Source organism: Doryrhamphus excisus, chromosome 23 (assembly GCF_030265055.1).
Source record: "Doryrhamphus excisus isolate RoL2022-K1 chromosome 23, RoL_Dexc_1.0, whole genome shotgun sequence".
In the NCBI taxonomy this organism is placed as follows: domain Eukaryota; kingdom Metazoa; phylum Chordata; class Actinopteri; order Syngnathiformes; family Syngnathidae; genus Doryrhamphus; species Doryrhamphus excisus.
Genome location: NC_080488.1, coordinates 4,936,083 through 4,957,004, shown reverse-complemented (window position 1 = coordinate 4,957,004; position 20,922 = coordinate 4,936,083). Strand labels below are relative to the sequence as shown.

Sequence of the window (20,922 nt, the reverse complement as noted above, 5' to 3'; positions counted from 1 at the left end):
TGCTGGTTCATTCTTGACTATGGCCTATTATTAGTCCATTCATTCATTCATTTTCTACTGCTTTTTCCTCATAAGGGTCGCAGGGATGCTGGAGCCTATCCCAACTGTCTTTGGATTGGACTGGTGGCCAGCCAATCACAGGGCACATATAGACAAACAACCATTCACACTCACATTCATACCTATGGACAATTTGGAGTGGCCAATTAACCTAGCATGTTTTTGGAATGTGGGAGGAAACCGGAGTACCCGGAGTAAACCCACGCATGCTCCAACCCAACTCCACACAGAGATGGCCAAGGGGGGAATTGAACCCTGGTCTCCTAGCTGTGAGGTCTGCGCTAACCACTCAACCACCGTGCCACCTCTTATTAGTCCAAAATATAAGTAATACAAGTCATATGTAGTATTCTGTTATAGTAATAGTAATGTTACATTCTCCTCCCATTCCATGTTGAAGTGGTATGTTTTGGCTTCTTATTTTGTCAGTCAGGACTGCATGGTAAGCGAGTGGTTAGCATGCAGGCCTCACAGCTAGGAGACCCGAGTTCAATTCCACCCTCGGCCATCTCTGTGTGGAGTTTGCATGTTCTCCCCGTGCATGCGTGGGTTTTCTCCGGGTACTCCGGTTTCCTCCCACATTCCAAAAACATGCTAGGTTAATTGGCGACTCCAAATTGTGAGTTTGTTGTAAGTTTGATAGTACGAGGAACTTCCCAAACGTTAACGCTGTGTTATGTCTCATTATTGCTTATCATGTCTACTATATTAGACAATATGACTATAGGGGTGTTATTTAATATTCACAGGGCTCTAATGTTAAAATCCAGTCATAAATGTTTTTTTATGCCATCTACAAAAATATTCCATCAATAAATATTGTATCCTACTTCATTGAAATTCACCTATCGGGGTCGGGACTGAAACCAATTAACCGTGATAAACGAGGGTCAGCTGTTTATTAAAATGTGTTATCACGATGGAATTTTTAAAATGGAAAATGCCAGCATCAAATTCAAATTTTTCATATAAAACAAGCACAATAGTTTGGAAGTTCATTTGCATGCATTTATTTGTTGAAGTTAAAAGAACCATCAGTTGTAAAAACAAGTGAACATGTAATCAGTGCATTTATTAACTACTATGACACAAAAGGAGTTTCACATCTGCAGGTGGTCCTCGGATTACAGATTTCCATGTTGCAATCTTTTATGAACGTGGTCCTGTCAATTCATTAAAAAAAATGTAGTTTGGTCTACAACAGGGGTCTCAAACTCAATTTACCAGGGGGCCACCGGAGCTAGGTTCTGGGTGAAGCCGGGCCGCATCAGGTTTTCAAAAAAAAAACCCAAAACGCATTTATTAAAAACTGGAAAAAAAACACTATCTTCAATGCTTTTGCTTCTGCTATACCCTACCCTTTTTCAGTATTTTGGTTCTGGTTTTCCACACCAAAATATCTGATAAAAAATTCCACTGTTCTCAAATATCTTAAATTTTATTTTTTTATACACAAAATAAGATTAAAAAATAAATAAACAAATTAAGAATAAAGACAATAAATCAATCAATCAGTAATAAATAAGTAAAATAATAATAAAACAGCAAATAAGAAAAACGTAAGAAACCACATACAGTTGGTAGAGAAATTATTTTTTTCAGATTCAAATGTACAGTATTAACAGTTATTTAACCTTTAACATGAACATTAATGAAACTTAATAATTTGACCCAATTAGCAAGTTAGCATCGTACTCAGTTCCATCTGGGAGCAGCGCCGTAACTTTAACAACATGTTTGATGAGATGCTTTATCTTGACGTGTATTTTCCGTTTTATTCCAAATCATTTCCTGCATTTATTTGTACCCAGCATCATATAAGCCTTTAGCTTCATTGCTAATCCAAAGCAAAACAGGGCGGGGGTAACAGGGTAGGGTAACAGTATGGGCGGGGCAAAATCATGTTAATTGTGTCCGGTGTGCATACAGCTTTAAGCTGTCATTTCAACATTAAACTTTTGGTATCAAGGTGGGGGCCTCAAAGTAGCGTCTCGCGGGCTGCATTTGGCCGGCGGGCCGCAAGTTGCAAGCATCATTAAGGATCAATTTTTTTTTTAATGCAATTGGTCTTATGGTTAAAACATCTGCAAACTGTGGAGTTTCAATATTTCAAAAGGCATCTTTGGACAATGACATAAAAATAAACTAAAATAAAAATGGATAGAAGGATTAATTAAGGATCAATTTTTTTAATGTAATGTCTACTTGGACGTTGTAAGAATAAAAGAGGAGGGGCCTCTTTATTGCAAAAATAAACAAAAGGTTGTACACAATTTACTTGAGCTATTCCAGCTATTACAACTGGAATCAAATATAAAAGTCGCTATCGATGGAAAATCACAAAATTCTATCACGACACATAAGTGTCAGGTCTCTGCAGTATCCTGGTAGCCTGTTAAAGGATCTGCTCCTATGAAAGTGACGGTAATAAATGTAACCCGAGGACCACCTGTTCTCGCTTTGACTTTCTAAAATAACAAAAAGCAGCCATCTCCCGAATGACAATACATTCCAAAAACAAAAAAAAAATATGTATATTTTCACATTAGTAACACAAAACACAGCATTTAGGGTTGAGGTTTATAGAAAGTAAAAGTATAGATTGATGTAAACATTGATAAGATGGACCAAAAACACCCCCATACAAATAGAAATAAATAAATCGGCAGTAATGCTGCGTTAGCATAATACTTTGCTCAAACAAATGCGTCCAAATGAAGACGCATTTGATGACTTTAAAAGTAGTCAGAATTAGCTCTTTGGTTTTGGTCTATCTGCTCAACACCCATTTTCTTAATAATCAACTATTTATTTCATATAAATACATGTATTGCAATCTAAAAAGTCATTAAGACAAAAAAAAAATGACATTTGCTTTCTGATGGACTATAGGCAGCTCAGAGAATACCTTATATACGTGTATATATATATGGAGGTTAGTATTGATTAGTTTGTATTATTTAATGCAATTGGTCTTATGGTTAAAACATCTGCAAACTGTGGAGCTTTAATATTTCAAAAGGCATCTTTGGACAATCACAAAAAAATAAAATAAAAATATTTCAACATACAATTATTTTTGTGTCACTACATTTAGTACTTGGCCTTTGAAAAAGCAGTTCAGAGAAAGTGCATTGCAGTAAAGTACAGGTACATCTCCAAAAATGCTTGGTATTTGTAGTGATTTCAGAAGCCAATAGAGTTTATAGATTCATGACACTGAGTGAAATATTTCAAGACTTTATTTCTTGCAATGTTGGATACAGAAAATGAAAACCCAAAATGGATTTTAAGATTTTTTTTAGTTTTTTTTTTTTTTAAAGAGAAAGGTCATCCTTATTAATACTATGTTCATTCCCAGCATTCAATACTTAAGCCTCCTTTTGTTGTTACTGTTATTTACAAAGTGCCATCATTGCATGCCGGGTACTTGACACGACAATATAGTGAGATATTAATTTTACAATGTGTACGTTATATGTCACATCAGCAAACACATACATGGAGCCCAGGATGAGCAATGTTTTTTTTTAATCTCTCTAAACCAGGGGTCTCAAACACGCAGCCCACGGGCCAAATGTGGCCCGCAGGACACTAGTTTGAGGCCCCCGCCTTGATATGAAAGTTTAATGTTAGTGCGGCCTGCGCAAGTTTGATATGGATGCTGTATGGTATCATGTACCCAGAAAAAATTATTAAGTTTGATTAATGTTCATGTTAAAGGTAAAATAACTTAATAGTTATCCTCCCCATCCGTGTGGAAGTGGTAAGTTTTTGGCTATTTAAGTTTAAAGGAAATAACTTAAAGCTACCGTTTAGGTTGCTAGCTCTCTAGTTTGCGAGTTAGCATGTGTCTCAAGACCCTGCAGTTGCGCAATATGTTGTAAATAAAAAGAGTATAAATGTGACTATAGTCGTGTTTTGTCATGTCTACAGGGCTCTAGTAATGCTTTGTTCATTTTAATCTGAAAAAAATAATTTGTCTACCCACCAACTATAAGTTTTTATTATTTGACGTTTTATTATTATTATTATTATATTTATTTATTACTGATTGATTTTCTTTATTCTTGATTTGTTTATTTATTTTTCATCTTATTTTGTGTAGAAAAATAAAAAGTATATATATAATAAAACCAACGCCCATGAGTCAATAACGTTACAATATCCCATTTTTGAATACATTGCATTTTGGGTTTTCATTATCTGCAAGACATAATCATCTAACTTTTCACTCTAAAATATTGAATATTTTCATGACATTGTAATTTTTGGAGATTTACCTGTAGTTTGGGAGGTTCAACGGGGGCAGAAGGCGCAGTGAATCCCCCCCGTCAGGTCAGTGATGGTTCCCTCCATGATGAGGCTTTTAAGGAGTTGGGTCTCCCTGCTGACGTTGTGCATCTTCTGCCACAGCATGGCGCTCATGGACAGCTGATCGTAGTAATGCAGCGGAGCCCCCTGCTGGGCCAGGTTGTAGCCAAAGCCTGCCAAGCTCACCTCATCGCACAGTAGACTGGCTAAATCCAGTGCAGTGACGCCGAGGGTGGGTACGTTCTGCAGAATAAGACACATCATTCATGGATAATGTTAGGGCTTTGTCATATTCGCCAAACAAAGACAATTGTGGGGATGCATGCCACAAACTGCAGAATTAGAATCCGATTTGAAGAGCTCCAACTTGTGGTGCCCAAGACGAGACTTTAGACCAGGGGAGATCGAGCCTTTTCTGTGGGTCACGGGGGTGCTGGAGCCTATCCCAGCTGTCTTCGTGCGAGAGACGGGGTACACCCTGGACTGGTGGCCAGCCAATCACAGGGCACATATAGACAAACAACCATTCACACTCACATTCATACCTATGGACAATTTGGAGTCACCAATTAACCTAGCATGTTTTTGGAATGTGGGATGAAACCGGAGTACCCGGAGAAAACCCACGCATGCACGGGGAGAACATACAAACTCCACACAGAGATGGCCGAGGGTGGAATTGAACCCTGGTCTCCTAGCTGTGAGGTCTGCGCGCTACTTTATATATTTGTACAATTTAAAAATCTCAGTTGTCGACCGAGCAGCTCAAGCAGATGGATTGTGAAAGTGTGGCCAGTGGAGGTGGGCTCCAGAGGCTTTGTAGCCAGTTCCACCACAAGGCTCCTTCAGGAAGTTGGCATCAGAGGACAGCCCCAAAAGAAGGCAATTAAAGAACCGGCTAATGTACCAGAACAGTGTAGTCTCTGGTTATGGCTGAAACGTAGGGATGCAACATGGGTCGCAAGCTAGGTAGATGACTACGAGGTGTTGATTAGCCTGTGGTGGGCCAACCTTGGCAGAAGGTGTCTTATGATAAGAGGCCGAAACACCTAATGAAACTGAGGCACACAACTGAAGATGACCCTGCGATCGTGGCCAACCATTCCAGTGGTAGTGGACAGGAAGTGACGTTTGGGCTTTACATCCGCAACAGTAGCCCATGTGTTTGACTATTTTGTCTGTTATGAGATCATTCAAACCATTACTGTAAATTAGATTTTACGCAGCATCACCGAGTTTGGAAGATGCTCAGTGATAGCCATACAGTAGTAGCCTGACACTTGATACATTCTGGACATATTTATATAATTGTTATCTGTTTCCATAAGATTGGATGCAATTGTATTCCACTGCTGAATTTGATCTATTACCTGGTCCCAGCCCCAGAGACGTGTTGTAGGTGGGGAGAAGTTGAGCAGCCCCAACGCGGTCTCCTTGATGACAAGTGGATTTAGGAGTCTGAACCTGTTGCGTTCAAGGGGGATTTCATCTGGAACGTTCTGCCAGAAGAAGAGCCAGTCCCAGAAAGGCTGCAGCACAAAACACAGATAATTACTATGGTATAGGTAATGGTTTTATTTCATATGAACATGCATCAGATTACAATTGAATGCATCCCATAATCAGTTCACAGTTCCACATGTCCAAAAGGAGTAGGAAGAAGCAAAGCTTATTAAATCCTACCCCTCCATCTGGCACTTTTACAATCAGAACTTGTTACATTTGTTCACTTCCTGCTTTCCATAATACAGTTTAAGGATTTTTTTTTTTTAAATAATACACATCGTACCGAAGTACAAGGTGATATGAGCATCCAATGACATAATGGGTACCATAGTAAGTGTCAATATAGTGATATATATAGCACATCATGACTGGTTCAAGACTCTTCATCCTTGTATTTAGCAAACATCAACTGCTTGTATTGTTTCTTGAATTGGCTCATCGTTGTGCATTGTTTGACTTCCTTACTCAATCCATTCCATAGTTTGATTCCACATACTGAAATGCTATGGCTTTTTAACGTAGTCCTAGCATAGAAGTGTTTCAAATGTACTTCTTCCCTGAGATCATATTTCTCCTCTCTTGTAGAGAAGTATTGGATGACATTTTTAGCTAATTTGTTATTTTTAGCCTTATGCATTATTTTAGCTGTTTGAAGATGAACTATATCAGCAAGTTGAAGTATTTGTGATTTTAGAAATAAGGAGTTAGTATGTTCTCTGTAGGCGGCATTATGAATTATCCTTACTGACCTTTTTTGCAGTACATTTAGCGAGTGAAGATTGCTTTTATAGATATTAACCCATATTTCCACACAATAAGTAAGATATGGTAGAACCAGAGAGCAATAAAGAGTGTGGAGTGATTTCTGATTGAGAATAAAATTTTGCTTTGTTCAATATTGAAATATTTCTTGCCACGTTATGTTATATATTTGTAATATGAGGTTTCCAGCTCATATTTTCATCTATTGTGATCCCCAGAAATGTATTTTCGTTCACCCTTTCAATGTCCATACAGTCTATTTGTAATTGCTGGTATGTGTACTTTCTGCTGTTAGCAAACAGCATGATTTTAGTTTTACTTAGGTTCAAGGACAATCTATTATCATCAAAGCATCTTTTTAGTAACCATTTCTTCTCTGACCTTTCTAATGATTTCGTCTGTACTCCCTCCAGAACAAAAAGCAGTGGTATCATCCGAGCTTTACTAGCTTAAAGAGAAAAGCAACCCGTTTTTGTGTTCCCCTCAGACTGTCTGACTTATGTATATTGACATAACCAAAACTAAAATAACTAACCATTCTTTACACATGCTGAGATAATTGGACACATTTTTTGTAGAAATGACCCCTTCAGCTCTCACAAGTGTTCAGTGAAAAAAAATTCAGCATTGTGACGATGAGGTGATATCATTTTGGGAAAGCAGTAAAATGCCAGCACTCACCACAGTCAGCTTGTTGATCATGGCGGAGATCCAGCTGACGTCTACACTTTTATACACCACAGCTACAAACACAGTTTCTGGGTCGGTGTCAAGCCAATGAGGCGGCGTTCCCTCTGGATAACTCATCCTGATGCTTGTTCGATTCCCGACGTCAATGATGAACTCTCCCAGTGGGCCGCTGTTTAACCTGGGAGGAGACAGAAGGTCATGTTTATTATTACATGGACACACTTGTGTATGTTACTGTATACCATTTAATTTTTTTTTGTTTCTTTCGGCTTTTTCCTGATTTCAGAGTCACCACAGCGCACACCGCACATGTTACTTTAATTTTATTTTCTTGCAACAGTCCAGGCTTTGTCATTGGAACATGTGGGTTCTTGTGTTATAAAGGCTTATACTGTAAATACAGACACTAACACCAGTGTGGATGTTCCCCTGGATTTGATCTCCTGACGTTGTGGCCAACATGCTAACCACTCGGCCCAACATTCATTCATTCATTCATTTTCTACCGCTTATCCTCACAAGGGGTGCTGGAGCCTATCCCAGCTGTCTTCGGGCAAGAGGCGTATGTATTAACATAACATAAATAACTCGGGGGGGCTGCACGGTGGTCTAATGGTTAGCACGCAGACCTCACAGCTAGGAGACCAGGGTTCAATTCCACCCACCCTCGGCCATCTCTGTGTGGAGTTTGCATGTTCTCCCCGTGCATGCGTGGGTTTTCTCCGGGTACTCCGGTTTCCTCCCACATTCCAAAAACATGCTAGGTTAATTAGCGACTCCAAATTGTCCATAGGTATGAATGTGAGTGTGAATGGTTGTTTGTCTATATGTGCCCTGTGATTGGCTGGCCACCAGTCCAGGGTGTACCCCGCCTCTCGTCCGAAGACAGCTGGGATAGGCTCCAGCACCCCCGTGACCCTTGTGAGGATAAGCGGTAGAAAATGAATGAATGAATGAAATAACTTGGGGTGTCACAAGATTAAAACGTGACAAGACCTCTCGTTTTCTCAACAACAAAAAAATGCTGGCATCAATGTATTACCAAGTGCACACATCTGTTTTCCTTGTCCCCTTGATCACATTGGTTCTTCATAGAACAACAGTAAACAGAGTGAGACTTCTCTTCCTCTGTGGTTGGAGGTGGGGCCAGTAGCATACAAAGAGTGCAGAAGAGTGTAATGTAGTAGAAATTAAATATAACTAGATTGCATTATATTATCACACAGTTTTACATATGCTTCATTGCACTTTTCTTGAAAGTAATGTTAAAATCTTTACTCGTTTTCATAGACCCAATATCATCTTGTGAATGGAGCGTCACTTGACACCCCTTAACCCGTAGATGCATAAGTGGGTCAAAAATGACCCGGTCAGGTTGTTTTCTTGAAATATCTTCGTAATTAAAATTTTTCATAATTTCATATTCCAGGTATTCCTCAAACAACATGTTTTTGATATCATGCCATTCACATTTTTAACTTACTTTTTATACATTTTAAGAAATTTTAGTTTTGTGTTACTACCCCAACCTTCCATAAGTGGGTCAAAAATGACCCGGTCAGGTTGTTTTCTTCAAATATCTTTGTAATGAAAAATTTTCATCATTTCATATTCCAGGTATTCCTCAAAAAACATATTTTTGATATTATGCCATTCACATTTTTAACTTACCTTTATGCAACACACAATGGATCCTCACATTTTCTATTGTTGTACAGGGTCATTTTCTTTTTCAAAGATGTAAAAAAGTGAAAAATGAAGATGTTTCTAACATGAAATCATTCTTGTGTGGTCCTAAATATAATACTAAATATCATACAAGTGATTATTCCTAACCAAAATGGCAAAATTGTCACTTATTGTCACTTGACCCACTTATGGAAGAGTGTAGGGTCCAGTCACTCGTGCATGTAAGATTTAAATAAAGTTATGAAATGTACTAACCGTATAATGGTGTCAAAACGATCGATGAGAGTACCCAGCTCCAGGCCTTTTAAGATACCTCCATTTCCGATGACCACACAACGCTGGCATTCATCAGGAGTCTTTCTGAGCGGTGGTACAGACTTGGGGTCTGGTAGCTTTAAAAAGACATCATGAAAAAAACAAAAACAATGAAGAGTTATTACAAATTGTGATGTTAAGAAAATGTGCAGTAACTAACTACGTAGCTAATAGCATATTACTATATTTTGCTATTTTTTTTCCAGATCAACAAGAAGTTGTGAGTAGCTATACAGTCTATAGTTCAAATAGGGGATCTTTCAAGGGGGGTGAGCAAGCCGTGTGTCAAATAAACATTTATCAATTATTTGCGTAGCTATGCTAGGAGGCCTGTACTGTACGAGCATTAGTTATGTTATACCACAAAGATCACCTGCTGAAGCAGAGCAGGTACTTTTCCCTGAACACTTTTAAATCCAAACGGGGGTGGATACAGAAAAAGGTCATCGGAAGGCGGCGTGTTCTTCCACAGGAAAGGCTGGGTCATGTGACTGGAAGCAGGGAGTCGATCCATGAAACCCTTCCTGGTGCTTCCGCGGTGACATTCACGCCCCAGGATTTTATGCACATGCTGGTGCAAGAGCTGTTAAACAGGGTGTAAACACACAATAATTACACTTTAAAAAAAAATTATATATATTTTTTTTATTATATTTTTAACAAGCCGCGTCAACACACGGTGACCTCTTCCCATCATGTATTGGGTTTTATGGTATTTGAAGGTGTTGATAAAAAAAGCAAAAATAGTCTGCCATTTCAAACAGGTACTCCATGCAGTAAGCACAGTAAAAAATGGGGGTGGGGGGGGTTGTCCAAACTACAGCCTGCAGACCAAATCCGGTCCACCATACACTGGCCTGTATTAAAGTCTAAAAATATAATTAACTATGGCCTACGCACAATTTGTGCATAACCGTTTTGTACTTCTTAGTTTAAACACAAAGTGAAGCGACAGGATAACATCTGAGGAAACTATTAATTAATAAGCTTCCATGAGGCTAATATGTGGATTATGTTACTCCTTTTCCACCGGTCAAGTGAAGGGGGGATGGTGTGCCCAGTCCAAACAAAGGCTGGTACTTACCGCAATATTGCTAATACTTTGCATTGCAGCTTATATTGACACTGCAGGCAGGACAAGTCACATTTTTTTTGTTTTTGCATATCCAAATCCAAGTGGCCCCTGCATCCTTTGATTTTTCATAATACACCGCTGGCACACAAAGTTGAGAGTGAAAATCCATAGTATTCTTACCTTTTTGTACTCAGGGCTGACATGCCAGTCCAGAGGTTTGAGTGGTTCTTTCTCAGACCAAGAGACCATCACCAGACCTAGCAGACTTAACAATCCCACCACTAAACACACACATCTGGTGTGTCAAACACACACACACACAAAACAAGAAAAAAAATATAGTGTTAATCTTTCCACGTAAAAAGCATTGAAGGGATGCTCACAAGCTTAAGTATTAAAGTGCCCTAATAAGTGTCCTTTCCTTACCTTGACTATCATACACAATGTGCAAATGATAACTTTATTTTGCAACATGTGAGCATTAATGAGTTTAAGAACATCCTCAAAATGACTAAAAAAAAATTCACTTAAGTCTGGCACATGTTTTTGGGGCTGTAATAAATGCGGTAACTAGTTTATTTCATTAATTAAGATAAGATATAAGATAAGCTATGCCTTTATTCGTCCCTCAGTGGGGAAATTTGCATTGCACAGCAGCAAGAGCACAGAGTCAGTTAAGCAGTACAAAATACACAATATAGAAAAATAAGCAATATAAACAACCCAAGTATTAACAAAATCAACAGGTTTACCCAGAGTTATATACAAATACAGTATGCAGATAATATGAAACTAGATGAGATATATGACTAGTCTATACACTGAGATCTTGCTAGTGAGTTAATATGAGGCATTATGGAAATACTTCACATAGAACTTAATATATTGCATTTAGAGCCTTAATATTGCACGTGGCGTTTGATCAGATCTTGCACAAGTGGCTTTGTGTAGTAATTAACATGTGCACCAGAGCAAAGTTGCCTCTGTTATAACAGCAGATGGAGGGACAGTGGAGCGTCCCCACACGGTCACACTGCCACTCTTTTCTAACTTCATTCTGACCTAAACATCAACAGCAGTACAATGCCAACACCATATACTCTATACATCTCCAACTCATGTCTCTAGTCTGTTCATCCTGGGAACTACTATTCCTCAATATCATGATAAGGATGCGAGATGAATCACTCGGAACATCACAAAAACAGCATTATAATGCATGTGTGTGTGAATAAACAGTTCTGTTTGGAGCTGTTAATACACACATATATTAGGGTGCATCAAAAAACACAATTATTGAATTTTGATATGGCTGGGTACTAAAAGTGTTCCAATATATGTAGAAACAACAAATCCAAAATATTTTTCCAATACATGATTATTTAGGGGTGCCACCATACATCTGTTTTTGTGGAATAAAGTGGTGAACAGTTCAATGGTCGCCATGGAGATGTGAGGTCAGCAAAGACTGCAGCCAGGAACTCTGAGGTGATCTTTATGTTTTTGTTGGTATTTATACTCCTATTACATATTACTAGCAAATTTGCAGTTTTGTCTTTGTAATTTGAATGATTTGTAATCATATTTATAGGTATTTAGTACTCATTGCCTCTACTGTAGCTAACATTAGCTAGCTACAGTTTGCTAATGACAGTTAGCTAATAGCTGAGCAAGCATAACGTCAACAAGAGTAATATAGAGTAGACAGTATTGCTGATGCCTCATATTTATTGAGAGTGGTACTGTAGTCCTACATAATGTGATATACACTTGTACATTTATTATTTTAACAACTAGTTCCTTTCAGACTAGCAGTCGCAGCTTGGTCTTTGGTCTGGGCCCCCTTTGATAACCCTATAGAAAATGATGCTGTATAGAAGTTCATTGTACTCAACATTTCCACGTCAATGTTTTGGCAATTAGACTAGAAATTGCACATTTGCCGAAATTTTACAAAAGTTTATGTGTGAGGTGGAACCCCTAAATCGCAATGGATTTCCTCAAAACTTTGCAAAATACATTTTTATGTTCATTAGGAAAAAAATGGAATGCCAGCCAAATTGATATTATGAATTTAAAATTTCCTATTCAAATTCGATGCACCCTAATACACACAAACACATATACATATACATATATATATATATCTCATCCTATGATATATGTCCTTGATAATGGTGATTAATCATGATGAATTCATTTAAAAATCATTTGACAGCTCTACTTTAAAAAAATGAAATATTGTCATTCATCCAAGCCATTGTATTCTCTGGGCATTCAATTGATGGCAAAAAGACTGTTCAGGTTGTCTTAGAAGACGTTTCGCCTGTCAGGAATCACTTCATTTGTAGTAATCCTTCAATTGGGTGAAAATAACTTATGGTTTTGATATACAGCCCACGTATTTTGAAATGTTCTGTTGAAATAATATTGCTCTGTTCATTTCAACATAATATTTCAAAACATATTGCGCTGTCAAAAAGAACTTGGGGAATTTAAAACATTTACTTACTAATATCATGTATATAATCATCAAATATCATCAACGCAATTCCTCGCCACTCCAAATTTAATCACTTCACATCATATGTTTGAAAATGGAGTAAGAAAGCCACTTTTACAGAATTAGCTTCTTTATTTTATAATGTAATATTAACGTCTACATCAACAAATGTATATTTTTAATCATATTAAAATCAAACCATATCATTTCTACACTATCATTTTTAAAATATATTATTTTTAAATTGTATCCAACCCGTGTATCTAAATGCGTACTGAACTGTCTACCATAAAGATATTTACAGCCCTTGTTAAAAAGTGTATTATGCTTCTTACCTGTGTGCACCCCAGCGTTTTCTAAGCTTCATGCTTTCTGCGTTAGGACCATGTAGGGGCTGCTTTACGATCTAGGATTAAGCCTTCAGATGACGATGCTCTGGACATGGAAGAATGAAAACAAGGGCTTAATATTTGTGCCAGCCTTAAATCATACAGTCAGACTTGCTGAAAACTGCCAAACATTTATTAACTCATTTTAACTAGGGATGTCCAATATTGGAGGATGCACCCGCAGGCCACACAGCTGGAAGACCAGAGTTCGATTCCACCCTCGGGCATCTGTGTGTGGAGGTTGCATGTTCTCCCCGTGCATGCGCGGGTTTCCTCCCACATACCAAAAACATGCATGTTAGGTTAACGGCCGAGTCCAAATTGTCCATAGGTATGAATGTGAGTGTGAATGGTTGTTTGTCTATATGTGCCCTGTGATTGGCTGGCCACCAGTCCAGGGTGTACCCCGCCTCTCACCCAAAGACAGCTGGGATAGGCTCCAGCACCCCTGCGACCCTCGTGAGGATAAGCGGTAGAAAATGAATGAATGAATGTCCAATATTGGCTTTTTTGATAAAAAACGATATGCTGATATTGTCCTACTCATGTCTAAAGGCAAATACACACGGCATTATACAAGGACGTTATAGGACAGCCTTGGAACTTTTGGTACTTGAGGCTCTCTTGCTAGGTGCTAGCATGATAACCGTTAGCATTTTAGCTAATTTACTCATGTCAAAAGGCAAATACACACGGCATTATACAGGCACGTTAGGTAATGCAGGCTCTCTTGATAGGTGCTAGCATGATAAGCGTTAGCATTTTAGCTAATTTACTCATGTCTGAAGGCAAATTCACACATGGCATGACGTAGGGACACTATGTAACTGCCTTGACACTTTCGGTACTTGGTGCTTTCTTGCTAGATGCCATCATGCTAACTATTAGCATGTTAGCATTTTAGCTGTATTTCTCACATCTAAAGGCTAATACAGAAATTGCATGATACATGGATATTGTAGACTGCCTTGGCACTTTCGCTGTTGAGTGCCATCTTGCTAGATGCTAGCACAGTTAGCATTTTAGCTTTTTTTTTTTTTTTTTACAAAATTCCTCATGTAATCGACACATGGCTTTGTTCGGTGGCATGGTACAGCAGACACCGGGCCCGAGGTTCACGACATGGGTGGCATGTCCATCAAAATTTCTGCGGGGCTTTTCTAGTTTATTATTTGTAAGACTGTAAGACATAGACTTAAGACTGTAAGTCAATGTTAGGACTGTAGACACACTGATACATTTGAAAACGCAAATGGTAAACACACTAATGAATAAGAGAATGCAAGCTGTGACTGCATTAGGTTGAAAGTGATAATTCAGAGGCTAATATGAGGTTATAAAATACTTATTCATGAGGACATCTTACTAATATCAATGAGTCATATTTACAAACAGCTAAAAACAAAAGGCTGCAGAGATTTTTTTCATGCCAACGTATGGGTATTGTAACATTGCTACGTGCTGCTGCAGTGCAGTGTCAGCCACATAAATGAGAAATATGACACTTGACTTTCTTCCGTGGACGTTTTGTTTAACAAAACAATGCAAATGGTTACGCTTTTGATTTTTAAAACAGGTTTTCACAGCCTAAGTTATATACGTATTTTGTAGTAGGGAAGTACTTGCCAAGGTCCATGAGTTGATCACAGATTTTGCCTTGACTCAATGTTAAAGCGATTGGGACCAAATGCATTATTTTCCAATATGAAATCTGCTGTAACTTATTTACAACATATAAAACATTGCTACAATGTCTTTGTCTTGTCACAGATTTCTCTCATATGCCTCCTTGGTTCCACTTTTGACACTTGATTTTGATTTTCATATTAACCATCCTTGTGAATTCAGACGGTCTCGCCTTCCTTACACTTTCTGGTTGTCACGTGGTCTCTCGTTTACCCTGACGTCTTTACAGAATGACATTTGCCTTCAGTCACGTGTTAAGAAAGTAGTAACATAACTAACGTGAAGGTGAAAAAACAATATTTACATTATGGACGTTTTTTTTTTTTAAGTAGGTTTTGCAGGAGAGACAAGAAATGTTCTCCCTCTGCAGTTCACAGCTAAAGCTGATATATTAAACAGTAGTAATATTCATACCTCCTTTATTTATTACTTTTTGGTTACTTGGTTTCTACAACACTGAACAGCAGCAATACGCAAGTTTTAATTTGGTGGCATACTGTATGAGGTGATGATTATCATCCTGATTATCAATTATTAGTAGTTCAATAATATAATATTTGTGTTCTTTATAAAGTTTATGGTGGAGATATTTTGTGTTGACATAATTTGGAAAGAGTATGTTCTTAGAAAAGGGTTAGAGACATGGCAGTGGAGATCTCCTTGCATTCCGACTGGATGGATGAGGACTTGGACAGTGGAAACATGCACCAGTCCGTGTGATGTCCCAGTGACAGAAACATGACATTTGCTAAGCCTGTTATTAAATAACTGTACGTTACAGTGTAAATATGACCTAGATTAACTTCATATTTAATTACAAATGTAAACTTTGTACATTTGTGAGGCAGAATATCCTCCCTATTGCTCGACCTTTGCAATTAATACAGTACATGAAAATCACAAGAGCAGTAATTTCAGCACAATATTTCTTAATTTACATTCTTTATAGTTGGTTTACTGTATGTGCTTATGAGCTCATGCATTTCCTCCAATACTGCGCTAAAGACATGTGAAATGTAAACACATCACATGAACACAAGCACATTCATAAAATTAACACACAGAATTTGCCAATAAAACATGTACGTGATGTACACAAATAATTACTATTTTGTTCCAATTATGTTCATAATATGAAGTGTTGTGTATTTACATAACGGTAGTAATATCAAAACTCAAATCTCTCCGCGTTGTAGAAAAATGTATGCAAAATTTTCCATTCAAATGCTGAGCACACGAAACTCTCACAAATGAATCAATATGGACAATTGACTAACAAATGAATTCTTATTAATTAAAGTATCCGCTCACGGATACTATACATCAATAAATAGAGACAACACACTCCTGCAATTGCACCAACCTTTATCACACTTTGTTCCAGACTCAGTTGATGGCTGCTGCTGCTTTCTTGTGGCGGAGCTGCCACCTTTCTTGAAGAATCTCCTTATATCCATCTAATCAACCAATGATGACAGGGAGAATATGATGTTAGATAGTCCAACAAACTCTACTTCCTGCACCAACACTTTTTTTCATGAAATATTTTTGGGATATATTCATGTGACTGAATTTTTTTTGTGTGCATCAAATACGCCGCCTCTTGCCCAAAGACAGCTGGAATAGGCTCCAGCATACCCGCGACCCTAGTGAGGAAAAGCGGCATTGAAAATGAATAGATAGAAAGCATAGTAAGAGCATGTTTACAACCTTCTAAATTAGTTCAACATTATTAGAGCCCTTTGGGTGTGACATAACACCCCCACAGTCATTTTTGCACTCATATTACCCAAACTTTCGGTATTTGAGGCTCTGTTGCTAGGTGCTAGCATGATAACCGTTAGCATTTTAGCTGATTTACTAATATCTAAAGGCAAATACACACAATATTATAGGACAGCCTTGGAACTTTCTGTACTTGAGGCTCTCTTGCTAGGTGCTAGCATGATAACCATTAGCATTTTAGCTAATTTACTCATGTCTAAAGGTAAATACACACGGCATTATACAGGGACGTTATAGGACAGCCTTGGAACGTTCGGTACTGCAGGCTCTCTTGATAGGTGCTAGCATGATAACTGTTAGCATTTTAGCTAATTTACTCATGTCTAAAGGCAAATACACACGACATTACACAAGGACGTTATAGGACAGCCTTGGAACTTTCGGTACTGCAGGCTCTCTTGATAGGTGCTAGCATGATAACCATTAGCATTTTAGCTGATTTACTCATGTCTAAAGGCAAATACACACGGCATTATACAGGGACGTTATAGGACAGCCTTGGAACGTTCGGTACTTGAGGCTCTTTTGCTAGGTGCTAGCATGATAACCGTTAGCATTTTAGCTGATTTACTCATGTCTAAAGGCAAATACACACATTATACAGGGACGTTATAGGACAGACTTGGAACTTTCTGTACTTGAGGCTCTCTTGCTAGGTGCTAGCATGATAACCATTAGCATTTTAGCTAATTTACTCATGCCTAAAGGCAAATACACACAACATTATAGACAGCTGGGATAGGCTCCAGCATACCCGCGACCCTAGTGAGGAAAAGCTGCATTGAAAATGAATAGATAGAGAGCATAGTTAGAGCATGTTTAAAACCTTCTAAATTACCCAATATAGTACGCATTACAGAAAATAAGACTTGTGGTCGTGTTTGTCACTGTAAATGTGAACCGTGGGAAAGCTGAGATGGGTCGGACAGGAAGTGACATTGGGCGTTCAGTAGCCCGCGTTCGAGATTACTGTGCCTGACGTGCAATCAGTCAAACCTGCAATAAAAGCTGTTATTCCCTGGCGACTAAGTCTTTTGTGTCTATAAAACAGTGTCAGGCTCTGTGTGACTGCGTGAGGACGCTCCACTGAGTGTGTGACATCTGAGCGGAGGCATGCTTGCTCTTACACTAATAAAAATGTAACCCTTTCTTTTACAATTCATTTGTTACCATTCCACATTGTACATCTCCTTTTACACCAGGGGTCTCAAAGTCAATTTACTTGGGGGCCACTGGAGCTCGGGTCTGGGTGAGACTGGGCCGAATCAGGTTTTCAAAATAAATAAAAAACGCATTTATTAAAAGCAAAAACATTTAAAAAACTTCGCTTAGGTTCCAATTTTCTACAAGAAAAGCTCTGATAAAACATTCCACTGTTCTCAAATATCTTACTTTTTATTTTTCTACACAAAATAAGATGAAAAATAAATAAATAAAGAATAAAGAAAATCAATCAGTAATAAATAAATATAATAATAATAATAATAATAATACTAAAACGGCAAATAATAAAAACTCAAGAAACCACATATAGTTAGTGGGTAGACAAATTATTTTTTTCAGATTAAAATGAACAAAGCATTATTAGAGCCCTGTAGACATGACAAAACACGACTATAGTCACATTTATACTCTTTATTTACAACATATTGCGCAACTGCAGGGTCTTGAGACACATGCTAACTCGCAAACTAGAGAGCTAGCGACCTAAACAGTAGCCTTCAAGTTATATCCTTTAAACTTAAATAGCCAAAAACTTACCACTTCCACATGGATAGGTAGGATAACTATTAACAGTTATTTAACCTTTAACATGAACATTAATCAAATGTAATATTACATGTACCATGATACATGGTACATGATACCATACATGGTACATGATACCATACAGCATCCATATCAAACTTGCGCGGGCTGCACTAACATTAAACTTTCATATCAAAGCGGGGGCCTCAAACTAGTGTCCTGCGGGCCACATTTGGCCCGCGGGCCGCATGTTTGAGACCCCTGTTTTACACAAATTAGGCTTGATTACATGTCGTACTAACAAGCAGTCCAAAGTAAATGGATTACTCAAGCGGCTTTACATGGTACTGTAATTAAAATTGTATTTCATCAGTTAGAAGACACTGTCGTCTAATCGCGGCCATTATTTATATGGGCTCCTTCATAACACAACTTATTATTATTATTTATTATTTATGTAGGACAGCCTTGGGAGTATGTACGGCTTGGGACATCACATTCTATTCTGTTTAATATATTTATAATGCAGTTTGTAAATCTAACACTAGTTTGAAAGTATTTTTTCCTTATAACAGGAGAGTAAATAACACGAACAATATGAAATTACATTGGCTTTAACTAAATGTTCTAAAGTGTCCGTTTTGGCCTCGTTAAGGTGACACAATACAAGCATGTAAGCCGTCGCTGTCACAATGCGCCAGTTCAGTTTTCAACATGATACGGTAGTTTCATTAGCCGGGGATGTGAATCCTTGTCTTGACAACACAAATGTGCCTAACCAGAATTGCGTTGGCTTATATTAAAAAATTTACAAATTAACACTTTCTTTTGAGTTTTACTTACCTGTCCATGGATCCTACTACCCCCGTCGTGACGTGTGTTTCGGATTAATACGACGACATCTTCACAAACTGGTTTCTTGACTAGCAATCAACGGCTCCTTCTTTTCCCTCGGCGCTCATAGAGTGACAGTGGGACCGGCCAATCACAGGTTAGTAAAAGAAAGGCTTGGTCAAATCATGAGCTTGTGGGCGGTTCAAATGGGATAGACTTGAACGCGAGCGGCCATTTTCCTCTTGGTCCTAGTGCTTGACAAATATCATTTCCATAACGTCATTCATTCAGTCATTCATTTTCTACCGCTTTTTCCTAATGTTTGAAAAAAAACAGCATTTTAACAACGTAATGTTGTTTGTTTTTGGACGGTAGAAAAACTACAGCCAAATTATTTCCGTGCTTTAACGAGGAACTTTTAGAGTGACGCGCATGACCGCTACTGTAGTCGTGGGTATATCGATCCAAATATGGACTATATCGATCCCAGAGCTGGTATCAATATTTATCAATACCGATGTAAAAATATCGACACTTAGGCTTCAAAAAGCAAACCATTAATGGCACGGCCTGAACTAGATGTACATGAAGAATGTAAAATTAACTTTTGGATAGAAGAAAGAGAAAGGAATTCGGCATATTTCTATAGACTGGAAAAAACAAAGACAATAAAATAATAGCGTCAAAAGACTTCCATCTATCAATATCCATATTTAAACATTTACTCAAAGCCTTACCAGAACCCTTTTTGTTGTTATATTCTTTAACGTCACTTCCACAACATATTGTACACGGCGCTGCACAAAAAATGACACAATCTTAAAAACACATACTATGTATCTTTGTCTCCCTCTACCACTAAAAGTATAATAAATTAATTATTCACTAAGGGGCTTTGTCTATGTTCGTATGTTTTATATACTTGATTGGACTGAATTGACGTCTTTAATTAAAAAAAGTTACTTGCTGAACGGATGGCTGTATCAAGCAAAGTAATTACTTCCGGATTATGCCCTGCGTGGCAGTGGCCGCCATTATGGTGAGCAGAATAAAAAAAGAACATCGCATTGTAAACAGGTCCTCAGCGCACTTCTGAGACATTAATCGATCTGATAGACACTCTAAAAGACCAGATTTTTTAATTTTTTAAGTTCCTCAAAAAGAAAGAAAAGTGTTTGAAACTTTCTACATTCGCTGACTGTGTTGCGTTTTCTGGTGACTGGCGGTATTTTAAATTTTCACTGAGGGTCATCGAACGCACCAGAAAGCACTTGTGTGTGTTGTATTCATTGACAGTCATTGAATGCCTCAGGAGATGTGTTGGTTTTGCCCGTCGCCGTCTGATGTTGAAATTGAGAAGTGTAACAAACTTTTGGTGCGGGTCACATTTAGTAAAATATTCATAATTTGCCACAGGCCGTAGTTTAGACACCACTGGTTTAACGTTAGTATTAACATTGTACACTTTTACACGTGCGTCACGACTCTCTTGCTCACCAACATGGCGGACTTTCAGCACCATGGCGTACTACACTACGTTCCATTCAATTGTGGTTAAAAAAAAA

The 20,922-nt window shown here is 38.0% G+C and overlaps 1 protein-coding gene across 1 annotated transcript; it reads right to left on the bottom strand.

Moving 5' to 3' along the window:
- Window positions 1–1,046: 1,046 nt before the first annotated feature.
- On the bottom strand, window positions 1,047–19,518 carry st3gal5 (ST3 beta-galactoside alpha-2,3-sialyltransferase 5). The gene is made up of 9 exons (XM_058063802.1): window positions 19,367–19,518; window positions 16,353–16,446; window positions 13,250–13,349; window positions 10,592–10,706; window positions 9,710–9,919; window positions 9,277–9,413; window positions 7,324–7,510; window positions 5,745–5,903; window positions 1,047–4,617 (listed from the first exon to the last, which is right to left on the bottom strand). The coding sequence occupies exons 3-9, from the start codon at window positions 13,279–13,281 to the stop codon at window positions 4,360–4,362; spliced, it is 1,098 nt and encodes a 365-aa protein (XP_057919785.1). The 5' UTR covers window positions 13,282–13,349; window positions 16,353–16,446; window positions 19,367–19,518; the 3' UTR covers window positions 1,047–4,359.
- Between the last annotated feature and the right edge of the window lie 1,404 nt (window positions 19,519–20,922).

Excerpts from the sequence above, each read along its gene's own strand:
- st3gal5 (XM_058063802.1), bottom strand. The coding sequence starts at position 13,281 with ATGAAGCTTAGAAAACGCTGGGGTGCACACAG. Across the intron at positions 9,920-10,591 it reads TCAGCCCTGAGTACAAAAAG|CTCTTGCACCAGCATGTGCA; the intron begins GTAAGAATACTA and ends CCTGTTTAACAG. Across the intron at positions 9,414-9,709 it reads TACCTGCTCTGCTTCAGCAG|CTACCAGACCCCAAGTCTGT; the intron begins GTGATCTTTGTG and ends GTCTTTTTAAAG.